Source organism: Nymphalis io, chromosome 11 (genome assembly GCF_905147045.1).
Source record: "Nymphalis io chromosome 11, ilAglIoxx1.1, whole genome shotgun sequence".
Classification (NCBI taxonomy): domain Eukaryota; kingdom Metazoa; phylum Arthropoda; class Insecta; order Lepidoptera; family Nymphalidae; genus Nymphalis; species Nymphalis io.
In genome coordinates this window covers 11,083,279-11,110,379 of record NC_065898.1, presented here as the reverse complement: position 1 = coordinate 11,110,379, position 27,101 = coordinate 11,083,279, and the positions used below count along the sequence as shown (strand labels likewise).

Below are 27,101 nucleotides of genomic sequence, written 5' to 3'. Positions count from 1 at the left end.
TACCTATTGATTGATTGAGATGATTTTTTTAACATATTATAAGTATTTTGTTTTGCTTTATTTATGAAATTATCCTTTTTTGTTAATGTTTAACTTTGTTGCAAGATATATAAAATGTTAATGACTAATTATTTTAAAATAAAGGAATTTAATTAGATGTCAAAATGTTACAAAAAATAACTAACATTCGTTTGTGTGATATATTGCTATTTATGTGCAAAAGGAGTTCATTTACTAAATAACATTTTTTTAAAGGTATTTTCTTTTGCCAGTGAATGTTATCATCTAATTTACTGGAAGTTGCCTGAGTGCCTAAGATGACCAGACATGACAATATTAAACTATTTTTTTTTAATTTTCAGTTCTAATATTTATTCTGGCAACAAAAACAATTTCAGATAGACAGGAACAAAAAAAGAAGTCTTACTATTTTTTAAGAAACTTTATTGTCTATAAACCTTTTTCAATCCACCATTATAAGGAAACATTTATTCAATGTAAAATGTTTATTTATATTATAATATAAATGATAATTGTCCTTTATTTATAAAACTTTGTAAAATAGAAATTATCACAGTTAATGTTACTACATCTTTTACTATTACTTTATGCCTTTGCTATATTGATCCAAAACCATTTTAAAAACTTCAAATAATAAGATAATATTAGATAAATTGATGGACAAACTTAATAAACAAAAGTTGTACTTTACAAACTTTTTAAGGAGGCCAAAAGTTACAATTTTGATGGCATAAGTTCCTCTAAGGTATAACCCTTTCGAGTAAAATCCACATTATATAAATCACTTGGTAAAAAGCATTGCAGAAAAAAGTGAGTTATGAACCCAGTAATGCCCCAAATTTTATGTTTTCCGTGCGAAAATACTGGTAATAAAATACCTTCGTACTGAAAGTGAGCATGATTAGCAGTATCACAGAATGTTGATAAAGGTACTGAGAAAATTTCCTCTACTTCATGTACATTAGGATTTAAGTTATTGAAAAGAAGATCTTTTATCACACCAACCACTGGAGTTATCAGTATGTTTCGGTCACGACCTTGGACTGGAGACATCTCACACCAGACATCGACCGAATTAGCAGGTAATCCAATTTCTTCATATGTTTCTCGTAAAGCAGCATCTATTACTTTCTCATTTTCTTCTATTTTTCCACCTGGGAATGATACTTGACCACTGTGACTTTTCAAATTCGATGATCGGAGTGTATACAAAATATGTAATTCTCCGTTACGCACGAAAAGCGGAACCAGAACAGCAGCTTTTACTTTTGGTTTTACATCTGGTCTTACAAACGCTGGTATATCTTTTAACTTAGCTACACACTTCTCGCGCGCTAAATTTGACAGCAAAAAATGTGGAGATAAAGACATCGTTAACGCCTATTTAAACTAATCTATAACCTATAGAATAGGCACTACAAAAATATTCATTTACATTGATTTTAATATAAAAGATGTTTTTTTGAACTTTGTTCCTCAATATGACAAAAAAAATACTGATTATACATTGTATTATGTGTGATGTTAGCTGATTAGCTGATAATGACCCAGAGAGAATAAACAATCAATCAGAAAGGAAGCACTATATACTTTTTTAATGAACGAAAACGAATTAAATCAGAACTTCAAAAGCACTTTAGAAATAACCAGTAATGTAAATTGTAAAGTTCAAACTTCAACTTTACTACAACAGCTGATTTTGACAAAAGTCGTCAACACTCATGATTTACTTTTACTTGAGAGTTTTCTGAGTAGGTAATTTAAACTATTAATTATTATCAAAAACAAAATATAAATTCATTTATTTAGTACAGTTTTTATATTTTTTAATTATTTTTTAGTTTCTAAACTCTTTAGGCATAATTTTAATCATGAATGAAATTAACATATCAATAAAATATAAAATAACAAAATTACGATAGTTAATAGACGAAATTATTTTTAATTTTTTTCCTTATTTATTATATATATACAATAATTTAAACACCATAACTCAGAAAGTGCTTGTTATTTAGATAAGTTATAAACTTCTATTATAATTTGATTATAAATCCAAATGGTATCTGGAATCTTGCCAAGAGTACTAAAATACAGAGTAAATTACTAAAGTTGACAGTTTAAGCGATTGTTTTGATAATGCAAATTGTCATTATGACAGCCTTTTTTTTCGGAAAATGGGGAAAAATATATTTAAGACTTATCAATAGATAATTCATATGTACAATTAGTTTGATATTACTTTTGTTTACAAATTTAACATGAGTGCTTCGACTTCGATTCAGAATTTATTTTCACTTGCATCTCGTGAGCGATGCATGACAAATTTAAGGAAATTTCGTGTGCCATTATTAAACAAAAGAGGAATACAGCCTTCAGCGACGGCTGCGGTCTTAATTCCTTTATGTCGTGTAAATAATATCACTACTTTACTCTATACGGTAAGATCAGCCAACTTAAAGAGCCACAGTGGACAAATATCTTTTCCCGGTGGTAAAACTGATGAAGGTGAGACGCCAATTGAAACTGCTCTGAGAGAAACGAGAGAAGAAATAGGTTTATCACCGGAAAAGATTGATGTATGGGGTTGTGGTCCAGCTTTGCCTGGTAGAAACAATAAAATAATGATCACTCCAGTCATTGGATGTGTTGCTGATTTAAAAGAAGATGACTTGTGCCAAAATACAGAAGAAGTGGAGGAAGTTTTTGCTGTCCCCATTGAAAACCTGTGTGATCCTAAAAACCAATTTCATACTCAGTTTTCTAATGGATTCATTCTGCCAGTTTTTATTGCTGATGAACATAAAATTTGGGGTATCACTGCTTATATAACTCATTTATTTTTGAGCTGTTTGCTACCTAAAGATGTTTATAGAAATGAATGGATGAAAAAAAAAATAGATATTAAAGATATAAATTGACATGGGATAGGAAAATAAATTTATAATTTTGTAATTTATTTTTATACAGATAAATTATTGTTTAAAGAAAACTCGTTATTTATTATTTTTGACAATTTATTGAAAGTACAAAAGCTACATTATCACAAGCATCATTTATTTTACTTTCATAAAAAGCTTTGAGCATATACTGGCAAAACACAGTTATAGTTTAATCTAAAAAAGAATTATTTAAAGATGGCACTTAGACACTGGCTGTGATAAATTCACATTTTTTTAACATAAAAAATATAGAAAACAAAATACTAAGAAGTCAAAAAAAATAAAGGAACAAAAGGAAAAATAAAACACAAATAAAAAAATAATAATATTTATCCAGGTTTATTCCTTAACATTATATTAAAATCTAGTATTAATATTTTATACATTGTCCAATTGACATGTTGATGTCTCTCGCCCTTGTCTATTGTGTACTAAAAATAATAAATGATTCACAAAATAATGTATAATGTTTATAAGAAAAATTTATAACTTTCGGGGATTCTATTCAGGTGGTCAATTTTTAAAGCATCAAAGGTTATGTTGGAGGTCAACAGGGTCATAAAACACGGCTGAAAGATTTGAAACATAATTCCATACAAAATTGATTATAATACAAATAATCAAGCATGAATTATAAAAGTTATATATTTCAAAATACCAATGGTTTAAATAATGCCAAAAAAAACATGTGATTCCAATCACTTGATTTCACTATTGAAATAATTTACTAATATATGGTGTACACAGAATAATTAGTGCTTTTAAATTAAGCATATTATTGACAACTTATGTAACAATGTTTTAAACACATACAGTTAAGGATTGAATCTATGTATAAAAGATAAGTACTTAAATACTACCTTCAAAAAAGGTAACTTTGAGGCAGGCAAGAGCACTCAATATGCTTTATATTAATAAATATAAGTAAAAATAATAATTGTTGCAATTACCAAACCACTAATAGGCAGAGGTGTTTATAATGGCTGAAGTTCTTACCTAATACCTAAGTTAAGATGGTTGAAAGATGAATACTGTAAACCGAAGGTAAAATTTTGAATATGATACAATAATCCGAATGTGATTTCGTTGTTCATATACCAAACTAAAAATAAAGAAAAAATAAACAACCACTATATAGATATAAGAGAATAATTTTAAGAAGATTGCTGTTAGTAGAGTAACTAAATAACCTCTGCCAATGTCATTATTTTGGTAAAAAAAAGCTGTTTAAATTATAACCAATCAAAATGGCCACAATAACCTCTCGTAATTACTAGAAAAATTGAGAGGATTGGAACTTTTAAATCAGACTTGCATCTACTATTCACTCAAATTCAAAGAGCAGCTATTTAACAATCAACCATAACAACATGATTCTATCAATTTTATAATTTGAATTGCACCAAACCATTCAATCTTTTAGATTTACTGTATTACAAGTCAACGTCAAAACTTATAAAAATTTACAAAAAAAAATACTTTTCCACAAAAATCTCGTCGCAAATGGAGCAAGGTACAGGAAGAGATATCACAAGGGTGTGATATAAATTGGATCCTCGGTAAAATCCTAAGAAAGGGACTTTTAATTACTATTGGCAAATCAGTAACATTAAAAATTCAGCTTAAAGCCTATTGTACCGAGGGTCGGTTTTTGCTCGTCTGTCGTTCTACTGCTCGGAGTTATTCGAATCATTGACGTCAATAGGAATGGACGTCGTAAACGTTGGCGTTTCGAGTTCTTCATGTTTCTTCATCTTTAGCGCCTGCAACATACAAGTCCATAAGTTACCAAACCGATTATAAATATGAAAATCAAGTAATCTTGTACGAGCGTTCGAATCGACAATTAACAAAGTTATATTATTAAGTTCTTTTGAGACGTTATTACAATAATTATTTACAATATTAATAGTTACGTTATTTTAGAACATTTAAAATTTTAAACAAGAAAACATTGTTGCAAACTTCTTTTTTTATCATTTACGTGCAAGTGTAATCGATTAGATAAGATATTATCGATGCAAAAATGCTGCGAAATATTTATTGAATAATATAACCAATCGATAACAAAATCAGATAATGAGATCAACCTTAATATTTACAATATAATATTACGTAAATAATTATTCTTAACCTTAAAAACTTCAGTAAGAAGTAAAAACAGTTAATATATTAAAGTTATCACATCAATAAACCGCAACCATCGTTATGAATGAAAATACATCACAGCAGGCATGGAATTAATCTGTCAATAAGCAATGTTCTGTGATTTGTGAAAAGTTGTGCGTCACATATTCAAAGTACCCTCATTCTTTTATTACGGACATTACAAATGTTGCCAGTTATGTTTAATGTAGGTTATTGCAAGGCGTAAAAACGTTTTTTTTTAATTATGATCTATGTACACAATGTATCGCGACGTCACAACCACGCAACGTACCGTCGTCGCGGCGTCCTCTTTGCGTTGCCTTGTCAGCGTCGGCGACAAGATCAAACCTTTTGTAGATAACTGCGGCCGATAGTAACATGGATAGAAAATAGAGAATAGAAAAATGATACCCGAAATTTTTTTGTTCACTGATAGTATTGTACGTAAAATACAATCATAGTTTACATAAACGTAAGGGATAGATAAAAAATAAAAATAGCTTCTACATGGACAGATAAAATAGCTTGGACTTATGTCACGCATCAAGATAAAAAAAAGAAAAGTATTGGAATTGCTTGGGGGATTATATTTTATCTGTTAAGTTTGAACATACCTGTTGCAATTTGTAGTGGTTAATGATGTCTTGATCGGCGGGGCAGCTCTGTGTGAACGCGTCCAGCTGGTACATGTGGTACATGTAACGCCAGAGGGCGCGGAAACTCGTCTGAAAAACATAGACATTTATATTTTTAGATATTTTACAGTGGGCTTGGTTTTAAATATGCCATTAATAATACAAACATTCAAAACAATAAAACTTCTATTAATGCACACATCAAAATTCTCGAACAGACCATTTCGTGGATTACTAGAAAAAACTGAGAATAACCTTATTTTAGACTAGACGTCGAATGGTCTATGATACTCGACACTTAGAATGTAAGTCGACCTTAATTGTCAAAATTGATTAAGTTCCTGGTAACACGATTACACCAAGTTTATCTAATTAGAGGTATAAAAATAGTAACAGCTTGTTCCAATAGACCTATTGCAGCGTAAATGCGGTCCTCCTCTTGAGGAGGTTTGTCGCTAATTCTACTATGCTCCTCTAATGCGCTTTGGTGGACATGTATCCACCAAAGCGTGTTGCAGAATTTCGTCCGATATATGCAGTCCGATTTATTCATTACACTTTCCTTAAATTTTATGCACAATATCTTATAACATAATTATAAGGTGATGACGATATTTTTACCTTTCTGATAGCGACAAAAATGTGTTCAATGGTTCTTACCGGTATTTCAAAATCGACGAAGTACTTGCCGGCGACGCGGATGTGCTGTAGACGCGGCATCAGCTCGCAATCGAAGCAGCACATCGTATCTCCAGTTAGGAATCTGTCGAAAAAGTGTTTTTTTAATTTAATAACTAAGAAAAAATACAGATCTTGTAGAAGCTTCCAAAAATAAGAGAAAAAAAACTAACATTACCATCTTCAAATCCATCATCCATGTAAACTGAAGATAAATCATGCATTACAAAAGATACATTTTTATGCATAAGTTAATTACCTGGTCCCCCTGCGCTCGAGCAGTGCGTCGATACGCTGAAGGTGCGCGCGCAGCGAAGCGGACTTCTGCTCATCTTTGCGCACCAACACCAGTTTCAACTTCGAGTACAGGTTCTCGATCAGCGACGCCACCTCCTTGTCCTGACGAGGATAAGAAATTTTCCATAAATAATATATTATTCGTTTGACTGCCTTGTTGGTCTAGTGGCTTGATGTTAGGCCGCAGACTCAGAGGTCCTGGGTTCAATTCCTAGGTCGGGCCAATAAAAAGTTATTGGGTTTTTCTGTCAGAAAATTCTCAGTAGCAGCCCGGTTTCTGGAAGTTGGAACTGTGTTCACTCCCGTACCTCGGAAAGCACATAAAGCCGTTGGTCCTGCGCCTGAACTCTTTCCGTTTGTGTCGGATTGCCGTCAAATCGGTTATGAGAGTTAAGGAATAGAGAGTGCACCTGTGTTTGCGCACACACTTGTGCACTATAATACATCCTGCGTAGTCGGCTAATCTCTCTTGAGATTGGCCGTCGTGGCCGAAATCGGTCTGGAGGACATTATTATTATTCGATTAAAATGTGAGTCTTCAGATATTCCACAGGCTACCAATGCAAAGTTATCGGTACAAACATGTTGGACATTCATTTATTTGTGTAAATGATCATGTGAGGTGTGTGTCAAAATAATTAGTCTGAACATGACATAGTTGTTAGTTAATTGTAGTGAACAATGTAATGGATGTAGAGGGTAAAATTACACTTTTATAAATTAATCCTTCGGTACGCATTATGCGAAAATTATTGGACAAATATTCTTGATACTTAGCATAATGAAAACATAAGATACTTTTATCTATATGATTACCCCTAGACAGCAACCCTCCGTAAATATCCGACAAAGTAGACAAAGACCTTTTACCTTGTTTTAGATAAGGTTTGGATGATTCTACCCCACTACTCTACTATACAACAGATGAAGGTTTACACTGGCTTATTTCAAATTATTGGCCAGAATGGTAAATGGGCTTATACCATCAGTAATTGGTTCTACTTCACAGTCAGAAATACTAACCACCCCTTCTAACGCCAATCTGCCATCAACCTTGGGAACTAAGATGTTATGTCCCTTTTGCCTGGAACTACACAGGCTCAGATTCAAACCAAAAACACAACAATACTAAGTATTTCTGTTTGGCGTTAGAATATATGATGGTACCTACCCAGACGGGCTTCCACAAAGCCGTAACACCAAATTATCGTGCAATCTTTATTAAAAATCTATTTGTTACAAAAATTATATACAATAATTATTTAATATATTTCAATAAGCAATATTACGAAAGCGAGAAGCTGAGCTCAAAATAAATATACATTAGATAATAAAAATATAATACGACCATTATATTAACTCATCCAAATTAAATGCATCGTCGATAAGATTAATATCCTGAACTATTACATAAATATAATTAACAGTTATAGTCTCGACGAGTTACATCTTTATAATGCAATCGAGAACTGGTCTGATGGTAAAACTCGTCCCAATAAACCACTTCACACCGCTTAATGTTTGCAGAATGACATCAAATACGTTAATATGGTGATTAATTGATGTCGTTATTGTAATAATAAAATTGATGAATTTCTAGAATTACGATGTATGAAATAGACAAATCTATTCATCGCATATAATGATCGCATATCTGAATGTGTAATTAATAGACCCGATAGGCTGTGGTTAATTTTGAGCTTCAGTGCAACTCTCAATATGTTTAGTAATTACTTCAGACTTATTATTCTCTCTGTCAGGGCGAGAAGCTTTTTTTATGGTATAAGTAGGCGGACGAGCTTATGGGCCACTTGATGCTAAGTGGTCACCAATGCCTATTGATATTGTAAGAAATGTTAACCATCGCTTACTTCGCCAATGCGCCACCAACCTTGGTATGTGCCTTGCGCCTGTAATTACACTGGCTCGCTCACCCTTAAAACCTGAACACAACAATATCGAGTACTGCTGTTTTGCGGTAGAATATCTGATGAGTGGGTGGTACCTAACCAGACGAGCTTGCACAAAGCCCTACCACCAGTACTTCGGCACAGGCAATGTTTATTTTATTTGAATATTATACTAATTTCGACTTGTTTTACGTCTATTAACATATCAAATCCATGACTTACTTGAAGTATTCCAGTTACATTTCATACTACATACCAGATATAATTTGCAATAATAATGTCACCAAGTATATAAGTCGAGTTTATAAAGCATAAGAATTTTTTTTCAGCAATTCCAAGTACTAATGATTGACACATGCTTATATATAGGTATATAGTGTTATTATATAGTGTATCGGCTTATCATTATAATGTTACTTAAATTTCTTATTCAATAATAATCTTAAGAATAAATAATATAAGTAAGTTTTTATTTTTTACTTTGTAGGATTACTAGCAAATTTGTATGTTAACTCACCTGTACAAACAGATTGTGTCCACCGGGAACAGATTTCATAATATGTCGTTCGATCTTCTCATTTTCTAGGATAGCTAGACCGTTGTCGATGAGGATTGGCGGATGCGTCGCCTCGAAGTTGGTGCGGAAATCTGGTGGCGGTTTTTGCATGTCGACCGTTGTCACCTGTATCAAATTCATTTTTAGAAACTTTAGCCGTTAAGAGCAAAAAAGGCAGAAGCTATCGTACTAAAAGGGCAGCTGGTTGGTATAGAATGACTTCTGCCCAGATACAATATATTCACATTAAAATAAAATTTTGCAAACTATTTCATTGATAAATTTGCTGCCATCCGTATTAATTTGTTATCTCCAATCTTAGTGGCTCACGTCCCTTTTATACAGCAACAAAAAGCATTAGGAGTAGTCGGTAAAACAACTATGACCAGTAAACTTAACAGTTTTAACAAGTTGCTTTCTAAATTACCTTAATTTTTAAAAATAAAATATATATATTCTTACTTTTAAACTTATAGTTTTGAGCTCCGCCAAGAGATAGAGGTCCATGAAGTACTCCTGACAGAATAAACACGCTCCCTTCCGCCGGCCATCGATAGTGGATGCCTGTAAATAAAATAAAAAATGTTAATTTTATATATTTCTCATATAACATCCAACTTTACAAGAATAAATTTCAATTTTTTTTAGGTGGATGATCTTATATTCTTAAGTAGAACTATCAGGTATATTGTTGCGTGTATCGGTGTCATTAGACAACAACCACAGCTTATAATAAACGGTTCAATTGCTTTAACGTAAGATTTTTATACCACTGTAAAGATTTGTAATGAATACATTGCTTCATAATAATTTGGAAACCATCGAAAACTACTTCGGCATACCACAAATTATTTTTCGATAAGCCAAAATATTCCGTTTTCAAAAATTTGTCTACATCTGTCGAAATGATATTGATCATGGTGTCATATTTAATAATATATCGTAATATAACGCACAAATCTAACGAGTGTTTACCAAAACAAGATGTGTCGTATGTTAACAACATATATGAACATTGAAATAGTAAAATTATGGCGTAATGTATTCACTAAACAAGTAAACAGCATCCACTCTAATAGAAGCTATTTCAAACGTCAAACGTTGAAACGAACGTAAGATACAGACCTTCATTGAATATTCATGTCGCCATTGTTTCGTGACACGATACCCCGTGACCGAATGTAACGACTCCACGAAGATTTAGTTCACATACATACATCTGCGATTGTCTTAAACATAATTTTTTATTTGTCAAAAAACATTGACAAATAAAGCTTATTACTCGATAAAAGACTACGTAAATGATAAAAAAGACATTGATTGGTATCCGTAGATTTAAATGGAAGGTAAATAAAAATTGTATTTTTTAACATATGTAAATCGTTGGTTTCTTCGTACTAGAATCTACATTATGAACTGGTTAGTTTTACATTCAATTCGATAATGTAACATGATAATTCAGAAGTGCATCGAGTCTACTTGAAAATATTATTTCTATTTTGGAATCAAAAGCAAAATTATATTTCTTTTAAATGTAATAATTCTGTTGAGGGTATCGTAGTAGAATAACGTGTATTTACAACATGATGCAAATTTTTGTAGAAGTAAATTTTTAGCAAAACTTCTACCATGAAATTCGTTAAATATATTGAACTGTTTTAAGTAATCAAGAGTGTACAAGTTATCCTACATGTATTACACGTTTTCCACTTAATTTATCGTTAAGCAGTTTAGTATAAAACGATCCAATTACTTTATATATTTATTACTCATCGGCTTTTTATATGCCCACACGTGCGATAATGTGAGGGCTCTTTGTAAGCTCTTCATGAGTCAGACTTGACCGGATTCGAGGTCAAAGGGCTGAATATATGCGCGTTGATTAGAACAACTTTCTAGTAAACCTACAAACGTGTGAAATTAGAAATTATCACCGTTATCTACATAAACTTTCAGTTCGATTTTATTTCAGTAATCATTAAAGTTTATAAAATTTATGGAATAAAAATAAAAAAAATGATTAATATTTTAAAGCAGCTTTTCATATTAGAATTTGAAATTTCTAGCATGATAACGATTTATTGAAATTAATTTATTTGAGCCAATGAGTTCATTTTGTTTTAAAATAAATTACATAAGCCAACGTTAGAGACACATATATAAAATAATTAAAAAAATCTTTGCGTATATTAAAGGATGCATATAAAAGTCAATGAAAAGTAATTATTATGTTCTGGAAAAGTGTGTTTTCTCTATTCTTAACGTTATGGTCTAATGGTCACGATGCATAAACACATAAACAATACGTGTCTAAACGACATCTAAGTGCCTAAGTTGTAGATTATATTGCTGTCGTCTTACCAACATGCTAATACGTTTTCTAGTTATAATGGTAAGAGCAAATTATGTTTATTTCGAACGTTGCCGTTGTTTTCATTTGCATGCTACAAAGCATCTCAGAACGTAGATAAACTAGTTCATTGAATATTTTGAAGACAATTCTGATGCAGAACATGCGTCATATCCAATATGTAGTCCGCGAATATCTGACAGGACAAAGGATTCAAATCACATTCTACAGTAGTCATATCAGGACGTAATTCGATTAAGAAAAATAGGTGCTTCAAGACAGGACGGTGCAAAGCGATATTTCAATAAACTGCAAATATTATATAAACTTGCCGCCTGTTTGAATTGAGAATGGTAATACGTTGCAAGGAGTTCGTACGTCTAAAAATAAACAAACAAGAAAGAAATCAAAATATTAATTTAATCTAGAAACTTCGTATTGAAGTAAATTACACATTATGGTGTTTTCATAACCAACGACTGGACAGAAAAGAAACTAGGTAAAGTAATGGCGCGTAACGCAGAGACATAGAACATGACGTACCCGCGTGTATATTGTATTTACAATTAGAAACCGTAGGCGATTCAATTGACAATGGTCACGGTTGAGCCATGAAAATCTGTTGAGCGTCCTTTCTCATATTTGCATGCCAGCTTAACGCCTGATTGAATTGTGATGTAATTTGTATTATAATCAGTCACACAATTACTCTGAATATATTATTTACCTGATGGCTTATAGCCAATACATACCAATTATTTAACTTGGAACGAATGTTTCACGACTGTATTCGTGTAAAATTTAAAGCTTTAGTTTTAAATACACTTCCTCGTTGGAAATATACGTGCATTGGTCGAAATTCATTTGAAGTAAATATTTTGACAAGAAATCCTTGAGCACTCAATGAATAAACGTTATATTTACGTACAAGCTATATCGTTCTTCCTGTATGTATCTTATCAAACATATGCCGAAAGTGCGAACACAGCAGGCTTATATACTATAAACTTATTTTAAGTTAAGAACCACAGTATGTTAAACTTAAACCCTTCTCGAAGTCAGAATGAGAAACAGGTAAAGAATGTTCATTTGTGCCAGTTTATGTTGCATTCTGACTTGGAGAAGGTTTTAAGTTTAACATACTGTGGTTCTTAACTTAAAAATAAGTTTATATTATTATAGTATAAATATATATTTGGTTCACATGTTAAATTACGAAATGTCTAAGCTTATATAATATGTATTAGTTTTATAATTAACGTTCTGTAACTAATATGCCAATTAATGAATGACATCGAGAAATTGAGTCTCGGTTTGCCAAAGAAAATTTTTGAGATATTTCGCTTTCTACAGAAAATTATTTTCGAATGCGATTGAGAAAATGTAATATTAGCTGCTCGCGTTATTTGTAACAATAAACTGGTTGTACGTGCGTCGTGCCGTAAGAATACAAGGAAGTAACGGTGCGCGACGCGTCACTGCCGAGACCGGCTGAAAACAAAATATATTGCAACACCAAATAACAGCGGCATCTAAACACGATAGGATAAGACAGCACAGAGGCAACCAGGCGTGGCAAAACAAACATTCAAGTCAACGACATTCTACACATTACCCGAACATATAAGCACTTTCAGTTTCATGAAAATGAAAACAGCCCATGCACACCTACATGTACGTTATGAACCATTTTTGTCTATGCAGGTGCAGTCACATCTAACGGCCACACGGTTTAAGTCTTCAAAATATAAAGTAATATTAGAAAATATATTTAAAATAATACGTGATTATTTTTAATGCAAGATTTCATCAGTTATTTGCTTGAAGTTAAATATATAACGTAAAAATATATTATTTCACATCTACCTTCATTTATATTTACTTTTAAAATCAGGAAGAGATAGAAGACAGATTTCGCCAGCATCTAAAAGTGCAATGACCCAAGTCGAGGAAAGCAACCAACACTTGACCACGGTCCAACCTTACAGACCGTGAAAGTGTGGTCTCTAATTACGCACAACCCGTCTTTCCTTTCCAGGTGCTTGAATATCTTTGAAATTTCATCTATAGATAATTATATCTGTACTTGTCTGTATTTTATCACAGATAAATAAATAAATATTTTATGTTTACAAAAAACATACTCTTTTAAGAACATTTGGTACAAAATGATAAATAAAAATTTAACGGACCACATAAGCCGAAAGTGCGAATACAGCAAGCCGTTTGTGATATAATAACAAATGAAGATCTCGCATGTTTTAATAGAACACAACTGTCTGAGCGCGCGTTGAGTTTGATAAATGGACTTGTTCAGTTTTACTCGAGGCTCCTGAAAGAAATATCGCGTGACGATTCGTTTCGGTCAAAGTGAAATTTGATATCGTCCGCATTGCTGCGAACACTTCCTCGCGTTTCGGACACATCGATGGATTTACGATTGTTAGTTACTCTCGCTACTGCAGTTGTATCTAAAATTAGATCACCTGATAACTATTGTTACATGTATCGGGTGTGTGCGTTGATAGTGTCAACTGCTCGCTGATTTACATTTTTCCTTTGGCAAACTGAACTGTTCAAGATAATATTATGTAGGGAATAAAGGGATTTTGTAGGGTAAACGCACCGGAAGTCCAAAGGCGTGGACAATTGCATAATCAGATTATATCCGGTGTTCGCTTTTTGTTGCTTTAGTGCTTGACTGAACATTTACTTAAACATTTTTATGTAAATTACAGATTATCGTTCCATAATAATACTCTGTAATAAATTGAACCCAAAAAAAAAATATACTACCCTACATAAAAAACCAAAATTAATCTATAATTTTAGTTATATGGTTACATTTCTAGTGGCTGAAGGAGTTGAACTTAAGTTTACTTTATTATTCAAGCCCGTTTATAAAATTTTGATGATCTCAGCTTAAAGTATAGTCATGCGTGTGATGACAATGACATCACGACCTTGGCTCACGATGCTTACGTACATGGAATAGCTAAAGGAAATTCTTGACATGAAATACTAAAGTGGTGACTTCGTTCACAATTATCCTGGACGTGACGGCTAAGGAAATAAAAGATACAGTTATAGAATATGAATGGGTAATAACTGACGATAATTAAAATAGTCGTGAAGTTATCGAAAAGGTTAAAATAGCTAAAGACATGTTTGGCAATATAGAAAGGATTTTACACTTGACCTTATAAATTGTGAAAGACGCGAAACCGGGTCAGAAACGTGAACAGCTTGTTCATATTGACAATTTGCATGTCCTATTAAACAATAGTAGCACACAGAACATTTTGAGTGTAGCCGTCGAATAATTAATTAATCAACTTGTCGCGCTTTGGGTTACTTTGTACACAAATTAGTATAATGTAAGATGCAAATTGAAATGTATTGTGAATTATTATAAGTAATACTAATAAGAATGATTGTATTAGTATTGAATGTTCACAGATAACAAAATTTTTTATTTTATTCAGTTATTAAAAGTAGGAAAACTATAATATATAATTACAGACAATTATATTTTAAACGATGAAAGAACTATAACAATTCCTGGTATATTATATTAAATGCGGCATCAAAAATACCAATTAAATATAATAAAATATACAAATCGAAAACTGACATCACTCTTTTACGACGTATAACCTTTTGTCTCAAGTGGAAGAAAATTATTATTCAAAATTATAAAAACAATAGACATTTTTTGTAAACGTTTCGACGGACATGCGCTAACATATTTTTATTTATGTATAAAACCTGTTGAATTTATTATATATAATTACAAGCGTAACATTTAAACGCGCTAGTTTTCGTAACAGCGACGTGTCTTTGAATGCAATTGACCTAATGAATGCGCATCTGCTGCCTGTAAAAAAACATAAGTGGAATTAAAAGTCGCTTGTTCTTGACTTCGGATTTACTCGATTTTCAAATGAAAAAATTAACGTTATACGATTTTCGTTTGTATAAATATATTTAATAACACTTTTTATAAGATTTTTTTTAACTCCACCTTCATGTATGTGTGGGTCAAATATTTAAAATGAATTTTAAAATAGTTTCATCCGACCGTTTGAGTTGAACATTTTACACAAGGTTTTGTTGCTGGGTGAAAAACAATAAAACGAACATTTGGTTTTAGTAATGGTGGTGGTGTAGGGCTTGGTGCAAACTCTGAGTCAGTGTTATTACATGAACAAGGGACATAACATCTTAGTTGTCAAGGTGGCGCATTGGCGATGTAAGCGATGGTTGTAATGTCTATGGGCATTGGTGACCACTTAGCTAGCCACCATCAAATGGCCCATATGCTCGTCCGCCTACCTATATTCTACAAAAAAACACGGAACTTATGTTTTGTTTTTAGAAATGGGGCAACAGTTTTAACAGCAATAATAGCAGCAGAAATAACTACGACATTACGGCATTAATTTTTTTAAAAATAGAAAATTATATTTTCTTACATTTAAAAAAAAAATCTTATATATTTATTCATTTTTATTTACATTTCAAGCGCGACTAATATGTCCAATACCCATTGTATCACATTATTGTGACCTAAAAAAGATTGACACTGAAGGAAACTAAGGCTGACATAATTTCGCAAAATCTTTTCTTAATATGCGTCTATATTACAAAAGGAAGGTTACGTCGAAACCTTCAGACTCTTTGTATATATATAGTTTGGTTGTAAGCAGCCTGTCAGTCAGCCTGAGAACATGTTTATATATACATATTTGTATATATATACACACACTATGATCGACCCATCTCACCCTGAACATGCAATATCGCTAATGCTTATACATTTATTGATAATTTATCGTTCAAAATATCCATTATACTACTAATTGGTTATAGTAATAATTTCTTGAACATTATTCAGATTATCTTCATGATAGTGATAATTAGAAACAATTTTACACATTTTGTTACTTATTTTCAATACAATGTATTGGTTTTTATGTCAATGTATTATATAATTATAATGATAATGCACTAGTTTATTTTTATGTTAAAATTTAGTTTTTATTTTTATTTTTTCGTTATTTTAGATTTTTTTTAAATTTTTGATTGTTAAGTTAGCCTTTAAAAAAATATTTTTTATACATGCAATAACAAATGTTTTTCTGAATATATAACGTTGACTTCCTAATTGATAAATAAATAAATAATTTATATCGTTGAAAAACAAAGAAAAACTAAAAGCATTACCGAAATAAAAAACAAACTTAACGATGTTTCTAGTCATTAAAAACCTAGGTAACAAAATTTCAGGCTAATTGCCGAAACAATCAAGTCAATTTACTTTTTTGTACACCAAGTCTGTGTCTATTTAATAAAAATTTATAATAAATGCGTTAAATTACACAAAAATCAAAGAATATGTTAATAATATCTATCTTCATATCTGTTTAATTATTCCAAAAGAATAAGAATCAAATACCTATTCAGCCCGAATTGGTCAACACGATTCAATATACATTTGTTAAACAAGTGTTATTTATGAATGACGATACTAAATAAGATAAATAAATGACTACGAACCTGAAATAGCTCATAAAAGAAGTGACTATTAAATTCAGTAAAATAAGAGACGTCACGAATAACGCTGGCTCATCACCTGCATTATACATACAAGGTGTAATAGTTCCTAGTATATAGTTTGGACTGATCCAGTTCAAATAAAGTAAAGTATGCTTATATTTTTTTTCAATAAGATAAAAATAAACTATTTAGAATGTCCATCTTATCCCATGATTTGAAACGATCGTTATTTTAAAGCGTTTAATTGTTTGTTGGAACCGTATCCAATTTACTTACTTTCCCAGTAGCAAAAATTTTTCTACTATTTGTTTAACATTTACTGTAATAATTGCAAGTATTTCACGAATATTTTACACTTTTGCGATTAATTTCGATAAGGCTTACTGACCTCTTTCCTGCATTATAAGTATGGTCATAAAAGTTAAATACATCCAATCGTGCTGGTACGATAATTGTGTCATAGATAATTTTACAGCAAACAATAAAGTTCTTATGCATTTTTTGCAGCTATTAATAGAAACGTATGTATATTCGGATGTGACTCTTACGAGTTCCCTGTACCGTTTATCTGAAGTTGCTGTCCTCGACCGCAGCGATGGTATGACGTCATTCAAGTCAACATTTTATAACTCTGTGTGCTACGACGATGATACTCGTTTTAATTATTTAGTTTGCAAAATGAATATAATTTGAATTTACATTTGAATAATCTCCCATTGCCTTCTACGATTCCATATCGATACGAAAGCTTTTTAGTTGGGTATCGTCTTTGTGGATTTATCAACCGCGCCAATCCAAGTAACTTTATCGGTCGGTGTAACTCTACTAAAAACTCTAGTAAAACTATTTAAATCCAATATATCCCTTTAAAGCCCAATCGTCAACGTCAGTAATAATTCCGCTATTAACAAATCGAATGTCTTAAATTAATATTAGATTTTTACCCTATAACTTTTTGTACCTAGAAAAATGCTAAGATTTTTTTAACTTCTATAGAATTTCTTATAGACCCTTTTCCAAAATTAACAGCTGAAGTTTTTATTTATTTTTATTTATTCTTCACTTCTTATTTCGTAATGACGTAACGGTCACATATTATTAGTCGCGTCCACATGTTTAACACTTAGGATACTTTATTGTGTTAATTTTAGCGTCCTTGTCACGTAACGTATACAAACATGCGGTTTCGTGGTCGTTTAAACATACTTTAATACTTGGAAGAATCTATATTTGACATTATATATCATCAAAAATTATAACACACGAATCAACACTTGTGCAAACGAAATTTATTACATTTATCTTAATCTATACCAGTTTCCGCATGTGTGGACCAACACTTAAATAACAATGCGATAATTTAAAAAAGCAAAGTCATGTCTCTTCGAGGAATCCTTCGTAAAATGACACTTTGATTATACAGAAATTCTATTAAGACGGCGATACTGTCGCTTGAGACCATATAAATATGTATATGGATAAGTGCATAGTGACAAATTAATTACTTACACAATTGACTAATTAGCAGAACGTCTTAAGTGTGACTTACGGTCACTTAATATTTTGCAAATAATGATCATTTTAATATTCGAAAAGAATGCTTATCAATCGGACGTGATCAATTTAACAAATAAGAAAATTTTGATGTAATTGTTATTAACATTTTAAAATGATCAACTTAAACTAAGCGTTTATAAATGAAGAATACTTAGTAACACCACGAACTTGAATCACCGGACATTAAAGTGGATATTAAAGTGGCGTCGTATCGTGGTAGTCTTCATGTGAACCGAGTGTACAATGGGATTGCATAACCACTTGTCCCATTGACTTGAGGTTGCGCAGCGCATTACTTACGATTCTAGAAATAGCTTGTAAGCAGCTCTAATGAGAACTATATAACAATATCTCGGCAAATTATAGAAATACATCACTATAAAACACTAACATTACAATAAAATTACTTCTGAAGTAAAATAATGAAGTTATTGATAATGGTACGTGTATTATTTATAGAAGTGTTATTTCTTAATTTATCACACATTACGACATAAATTGCAAATATATATGCCCATACAGATCCAGGAAAAGCTAAGCCTTAAGTACTGAGAATTTAATACACTCAAAACAATGTTTACACTGAAAGAATTAAGATCCAAAATAAACAATCAGTAGCATTTATAAAGGTAAAAAAAAAGGAAAAACACAATAATCTAAATATGCAACTGTACTGACAATCTAAAGCGTTACGTCAACCGTTAAGTTACAATTACTTTAAACCTTCCAAAAGCTTACTAACATTAACAAAAGCATTGCATTTCGGCGGTAAAAACAGCAAATTGAACAAACCACCTGATCGAACAAGCTATCCTAACTGTAAAGTTAGCAATATAGAAAATAAAATAGAGATCTATTTGTACGTGACATAACAAGATGACAAACACGCCAAAGAATTTATCATAATATTTCTATTAAAGAACATACGTTAAACAAACTACTGTTCAACTATCACATTCATTTAAACCGATTCGAAACAATTAAAAAGGGCAATGCCCGAGTACCAGCAACGGTTGAAGATAAAACGTTCGTTTCTATTACAAATAAAACGTAACGTTTTAACAAGCAATCGCAGCCACAATTTAGAAAATAGGCGATGATTTGCGGTTGAAAAAAAAAACAATTGAAGTGTATTTGCGACTGACGGTAACCGTGATAGGAGAAAAATAGCTTGAGAAACTTACAACATCGAGACGGTTGAAAAGGGTAAAGTAAAATCTAATGATTGACAAATACTTACAAAACCTGTGTAACATGAAACATGTATATATGCTATAGACGAGTATACTCTGAATATCTTTAATTTTACTATCAGGTAAATCTGGTTGGGTACCATCATAAACGAATCGCTAAACATTAAATGTAATCCAATTTAAAAACTTTTAATTAACAAAGCTATACATACCACTTGCTTATTAATTGTTAAAAATCTACCAACGATTCGTCTGATAGATAACCGGCAAATGAAACTCAGCGTTATTTATGATATATTGATATAATAATATCAATAATAATGAATCGGTCATACATATGTTGAGAACGACATTAAATAGTTTAATTTTAGTAAACCTTATTTTATAATTTCTTATAACGACTGTGTAAGTAGATGTTGACACTTCTTATAGTGTGAATGTGATCATCTACAACAGCTGTCCCATTAGCTTGTCTGCCTTCTAATAACCACAGTATATTAATAAAAATAAAATACGACCTTTAACGTCTTCATTAACGAATTAAATGTAATAAAAAGTTAAATTTAATAATGCACATTAAACATCCCTAACAATGACCAGAAGCAGAGACATTACTTTTCTTTTTATTTACTATAGGACGGCAGATGGTCAGAAGGAGACACCTGATGGTAAATTATCACATCTTCTACCCGTATAATTATAATACATTTCGTAACAAAATAATACAGTGGCTTGTTTATAAGGCTGAAAATTTAGAGGTTCTGAAGTTTAATTCAAGGATTTTCGGCCAAAAGATTACATTTAAAAAGAAAGAACGTCAAGTCTATGTTTATACGCCTGATCTCTTTCCGATTGTGTAGGAATTGTTGACTATATACATTTTTCCCTCTTTAATTTCTACCGTGATGGTATAAAAGACATTCACGTGATTCTGACTCGCCCTTAGACTGCATTTTTGACTGTAACCACTTTCAGTACTACATAGCTTTTAGCTCACTAAAAATCACTGTCAAAACGTTTTAAATGCTTTGACTATTTACAGAGGGATATTCCATTAGATAAATATATAAACTGTTTCATTTTGAATAGTTATATTGTATAATATTATATGTTTATATCATGTGTTATTAAATTTATTAAAAAGGAATGTTTATGTGTTAAAAAGAGTAATATTCTTAAATATAATATATTTCCGTAATTCCGTAACAGCCTATGAATGTCCCACTGCTGGGCTAAAGGCCTCCTCTCCTCTTTTTGAGGAGAAGGTTTGGAGCTTATTCCACCACGCTGCTCCAATGCGGGTTGGTAGAATTCACATGTGGCAGAATTTCAGTGAAATTAGACACATGCAGGTTTCCTCACGATGTTTTCCTTCACCGTAAAGCACGAGATGAATTATAATCACAAATTAAGCACATGAAAATTCAGTGGTGCTTGCCCGGGTTTGAACCCACGATCATCGGTTAAGATTCACGCGTTCTTACCACAGGGCCATCTCGGCTTATGATATATAATATATTTATAAAAATATATATATATATAAACATGACATGTTTTCAATCATAACAGCGAACTTCATAGAAACCAAATAAACAAAAAAATTTTTTCAAAAATAGATATTTGTTTCAAATGTTTTGATGAATAAATAATTAGCTTCTAGCTTCTAGCATTTGAAATTTTAATAATGTATCTACCTAAGAATGGAACGAAATATGATTACTATAATATATAACAAATCGCAATATTCATTATCAATAACCGATTGATAATATTGATAAAACAGTTATTGAAAAGTTTTATAATCTACTATCTGCATCGACGTCTGAATTTTCGAACGAACCTGCTCAGAATAATATAATTACGACGTATAATTAATAACCAATCACTTGTAACACGAAAAAAAATTCAAACTGATATTATATTGTACACATGAGTTAACACTTTTTACATATACATATGTATATTGAAAGTATTCTTTCGATTTCGATTATCGGTTACGTGCAGATTGTCTTCCTCATTTTTTTTGCTGTACGTATAAATATATGGAAGTAACTTTTACAATTTTACCGAAATGAATTACATATGAATTGAAGATTTATTTGAGATCGTTTACCGCAAAACAGCAATACTTGATATTGTTGTATTCCGGTTTAAAGTGTGAGTGAGCCACTGTAACTACAGGCACTAGGGACATAACATCTTCGTTCCCAAGGTTAGTGGCGACATCGCCAATGTCTATAGGTGGTGGTGACCACTTAACATGAGGTGGCCTATTTGTCCGTCTGCCTACCTATACATAATAAAGACCCGGTACTTTTTTTTTTTTATAGAATAGGAAGGCGGACGAGCATATGGGCCACCTGATGGTAAGTGGTCACCAACGCTCTTAGACATTGGCATTGTAAGAAATGTCAACCATCGCTTATAGCCAATGCGCCACCAACCTTGGGAACTAAGATTTTATGTCCCTTGTGCCTGTAATTACACTGGCTCACTCACCCTTCAAACCGGAACACAACAATACCAAGTATTGCTGTTTTGCGGTAGAATATCTGATGAGTGGGTGGTACCTACCCAGACGAGCTTGCACAAAGCCCTACCACCAGTAAAACCCAGTGATGCGTGCTTGGATTACAACCCGCGGTCTCAGGTTTAGATGCACGATTACTATCCACTGGACTGGATCGGATACATATATAAATGTAATAGTAATCTGTTATATATAAAAAAGGGTGAATAAACAAAGGGTTAAGAGGGAATATAAGGTGAATTTTATTGATTATATACTATATTACTTATGTAATTGTTTTCTATTGCGTTAGTATTGTATCTGTGTGAGACATCTGTTTTAAGAGATAAGTAATCATATACACACTTACTCTCATATGTTACTATAAATATATTTTATAGTATGTCGACGATGAAATTTGAACAAAAACTTGCAACTAACTACGTCCTTCTAGCAAATAATAATTGGAAGAGCATATCTATTATCAAGTTATTTTTCGTTCACAATTATATACGAATGCATACGTTCACACTAATCCTTTGAAACTATAAGATAATTAGAACAAACAAGTTTGTTAACGGAGTTTGGAAACGGAACGTACTTAGTCAAACGCGCAAACAGTGTAATCTAATCGACGGAACCCTTATCTGCTTTGTCTTTGGTAACGACCAATAGCTAAAAAATGTTTCTATGAAAAAGTCGGCTAACTACTGATGTATTTTTATCGCAATATGTTAAACTGTTAGAAAAAATATCTAATACAATATTAATTAATACATTATCGATAAAAAATAATATTTAAAGAGAACCGAGATGGCAACTCCATGTGGATTTTAATCGAAGGTCGCGGGTTTAAATCCAGATAAGCTCTAATGAGTTTTCATGTGCTTGTGTTTATAATTAAAGTCGTGATTTATGATGAAAGAAAACATAATGACGAAACTTGTATGTTTCGGATGAAATTTTGCCACACGTGTATTCATCGAGAGCAGAAGCAACGAGGTATAATAAGTTCCGCGCCTATTCTTAAAGCGTAAAAGAGGACTTCGCTCAGGTGTGAGATAAATCAGGGCTTTTTACTTCAGAGACAGCGTTTCAAAACATTTTCAACTTTAGTTACTGATTATGTAACAACGAGAAAACACCGAGACAACAGAAAAACAACTAAGTACTAAATACGCAATAAGTAATTGCTCGAACGACTTTCGATACAAATTTCTTTTCTAATCTCGATACCGGCAAGTCGTACTAACCAAACCGGAGTGCGTCTGGCCGGCGAATCCGGTTTCGCGGTGACTCACTCGACCTCATGACGACCTACCAATACCGCCGAATGTCCTCTCAATACCGACTTATGAAATTTCGAATCCGCGGCTTAACGTTTCATAGTGAGTGCCAAAGGTTAGATTTACAATTTGATAATATGTACTGTTGCAATTTAACTGAGCTTGCATAAAGTGTAGAAATGGCGCTGCAATGGATGGCGGGAACTTACGTCAGCTTTGCTTTTACTTCATATTATTTTTATTTGTTACTTATAGTTGTTTAGCGATTATTTAAACAATGCTGTGTCTTCTTCATTCGAATGTCAAATCAATAAATAAAGAAAGAGAGAAATCAAGTGTTTATATAGTCACTAAGTTTAAGTAATAAGATTATCAATTGTAAGCTGGAAAAAGTAAGCAAGAAGTAATGAAAAAGAGGTATAATAGCAACGAATAGTTTGATTTTTTTTTCTTTTTTTGACCGAATTACTTTGAATAATAAAAGTGTCATTCGCTTCTTAATATAATTTCAAACTATAAATACTAATGAAATGTAGGTAAATCAATTTACGATATTTTCGATAGAAGATTTGCTCTCGGTTGGTTTTTTGTATTTTAATAAGGTCGACGAAAAAGCGTCTCCGTAGTCTTCACCCATATTGGCACTCCAAAGACTACGAGCCTCATCTTATACCGTTGATATGCTGTTAACCATGGGATCTAAGCTGTGATTGTGTCCAGATACAGAATTATGATGAGGTATTATCCTAGCTTTCATACCATAAAACAGCAATAATTATTGGATGGTTTGCAATTTTTTTATTGTATAAAATATTCAAAAAATGTGACGGCTTCAAACACACATATTATAGATAAGCTTTAAAGAAACGGCGTACAGGTTTTTTCTGTATTATCTGTTGTCATGCGTCATATTAACAATAGTTTGAAATTTAGACTCGATATTTGTTAACGTATATTTTGTCTACATATTGTAATAATATTTTAATAACCTTCATATTAAAATGAAAGAACAAGCGGCACATAGACTTTTGTATTTAAATAAAAACATTCTTTATTTAAAATTATAAACCGTCAATGATTCGTAATTTTTAAAGATCCGTTTATTAAAAGTTAGTAAAACTTTTAATTTCGGCGTGAAATTCCAAATACGAAAGTCGTTGGAGATACAAAGTATCTGAGTTAAGAAATGAAGATTACCTTCGGTTTGGTTAATAAAATAACACTGAACTTTTGATAAAAAAATCGCTAACTGTCTTATTCCGCCGGTTTCGTTGTTTTTTTTTTAATTCGTGTTATATTTTTATAGGCAATGGAAAAGTGCTATGGGAACAAAATAGCTTCGTTTTTGTCTTCGACTACATATATAGCAATACCTTTAAACATTAACATGTTTATTAAAATACCTACAGCGTAAAAAGTATCTACAATCCGAACGATTCAATGATGAATGAAGATTCAAAAGTCCTTGTAAGAACATTGAATAAAGAATGTTCTTGTATAATTTACCACGGAGATAAATCTTTACTACAATTGCTTTGAGTCAGAGAGTAGCTTACAATATTATTTGCTATTATAAAGTTTAATTACGTTACTCTAGAACATAGAATCTTGTGTTACTACATTACTTGTATATTTGTGTAGTGTTACCCGTAATGATAATGAAAGTTAAAGTTATTGGCAATGATCAGAAATGATTACGTGTTTTCGATAAAGCTTTTAATGTAATCAAGAACAAAAATAATTTTATGATTATTTTCTCTGTATAATATATTTCATATTTACGAAATGTCAAAATATATTAATACTACATTGCTCCACATAAAACTAATAAATTAATCATGTGCCTTATTTCATCGTTTAAAAATGTAATTGACTTTCAATGTTGATAAGAACGAATGATAATTTAACTCGTATCAACAAATAACAAATGAATACTTTTTGTTTAAATGGGCGGGGCTCGTTCAGCACGCGATAGTTAGTAGGTATAATAAAGACATGAATTAAATAACCGAATGGCAAAAGGTGTTGCCCGATGAAATAAACAAAAATTGCTTATGCTTTAAATTGATTAAAGAATACAAACGATAATTCGACGTGAATTATTAAAAACACGATGCCTTGTGCTTATTAATTACATTTTTAATCTATGAATAATCTATAGCCAAGACCATGTGAAGGCGTTCCTGGCGGGAAATATGTTTTTACGGTGGTTGAATTTAAATATGGCGGTGACACGTAACGAGCAACAGCTGCATCGAGCCATGTGCAGGAACCGGCAACCCTCGGGACATGAGTAAATATACTTCGTAGAGACAGAACGTTGAATTATCATCATTGAAATCGAAAACTGTTCATTATAACAAAGTAAGTCAAATGACATATATGATATAAAACAAAGAATATTATTTAATTTAAAAAATATTTATTTAGTATCTCAATTAATACTATATCGTAGTTATATAATAAAATATTTAACACAAATGTTGCTTGTCGAATATCGACATAATACCTGTTGGAGGCCTTAGCCCAGCAGTGGGACATTAACAGGCTGTTACTGTACTGTACTGTACTGTACTGTACTGTACTGTACTGTACTGTACTGTACTGTACCTGTTGAATGATAAGTTTTAATTCTACGCTTTTGATAACTTAATAACACAACAAAACGTAAGATATAATTAGCGATGTTAACATAATATTAAAATAAATAATTATATGTAATCAATGAAATAATTTATGTTTCAAATTTACTGTTCTTTTCTGTTTTGTATCGGACTCAGTAGTGGTCATAAGGGGGCGCTCTTAAAATGAAAATTTGGAAATATCCTATCCGTAGTTCGCCATCTACATTATAAGATGATTATCATATATTTATATTTCAAGTATTTAAGCATTAAAGATTAGGTATTTTTCCTTCAACCAGAAAACGGTTTTATATAGATAGATAAATAAGATACACATCCCCTCTTAACATTATTCACGAACAGCTGGTACCCTTATGAGATAATCGCTGTCTCATTAGACAGCATTATGGAATTAACATACCATTCGCTCCATCAACTAGAAAATTACACATTGGAAACTTTGAATAAGATAAGCTCGAATTAATTGTTTTATCATATTTTATAATTATGCAATACCAACAGATAATTATATGTATATGCTATCCCATTCTATCCCACCCATCAGAAAAAGATAGAAACATCTAAACATTACTGTACTAATAATATACTTGTGAGTTATTGTAAAAGTTACGCAATGAAAAGCAGCACTATATATATAATTTAATACAAATGAATGAATATAACTCGATTTATATCTTAATCGTTATGATAATTGCCTTTTAAATATTTAGGCTAAATTTTATTTATCAAATAAAAATAAACACATTGCAAAATTAGTTACAAAAAGATTTGTGAAATACTGACCTAACAAACCAGAAACAATTATATCATCACTAAGA

At 31.6% G+C, this 27,101-nt stretch overlaps 3 protein-coding genes across 4 annotated transcripts in view; 1 reads left to right on the top strand and 2 right to left on the bottom strand.

The window, feature by feature from the left end:
• Positions 1-427: 427 nt before the first annotated feature.
• LOC126771789 (mitochondrial coenzyme A diphosphatase NUDT8-like) lies at positions 428-1,711 on the bottom strand. The gene has a single exon (XM_050491889.1). The coding sequence runs from the start codon at positions 1,390-1,392 to the stop codon at positions 736-738; it is 657 nt and encodes a 218-aa protein (XP_050347846.1). The 5' UTR covers positions 1,393-1,711; the 3' UTR covers positions 428-735.
• A 442-nt stretch (positions 1,712-2,153) lies between these two features.
• On the top strand, positions 2,154-3,156 carry LOC126771788 (mitochondrial coenzyme A diphosphatase NUDT8). Its single transcript, XM_050491888.1, has one exon. The coding sequence runs from the start codon at positions 2,280-2,282 to the stop codon at positions 2,937-2,939; it is 660 nt and encodes a 219-aa protein (XP_050347845.1). The 5' UTR covers positions 2,154-2,279; the 3' UTR covers positions 2,940-3,156.
• A 118-nt stretch (positions 3,157-3,274) lies between these two features.
• Positions 3,275-27,101, bottom strand: part of LOC126771772 (chloride intracellular channel exc-4) — a 31,021-nt gene continuing 7,194 nt past the window's right edge. Inside the window, exons 2-8 of one of the 2 annotated variants that reach the window (XM_050491862.1) lie at positions 9,647-9,748; positions 9,146-9,310; positions 6,681-6,820; positions 6,404-6,506; positions 5,723-5,833; positions 5,401-5,469; positions 3,275-4,723 (exon numbers count right to left, since the gene is read on the bottom strand). In XM_050491862.1, coding sequence (XP_050347819.1) covers positions 4,628-4,723; positions 5,401-5,469; positions 5,723-5,833; positions 6,404-6,506; positions 6,681-6,820; positions 9,146-9,310; positions 9,647-9,748 — 786 coding nt within the window. In that variant the 3' untranslated portion in view covers positions 3,275-4,627. The remainder of the gene's footprint in view (positions 4,724-5,400; positions 5,470-5,722; positions 5,834-6,403; positions 6,507-6,680; positions 6,821-9,145; positions 9,311-9,646; positions 9,749-27,101) is intronic. The other variant, XM_050491864.1, reaches the window with a different exon arrangement.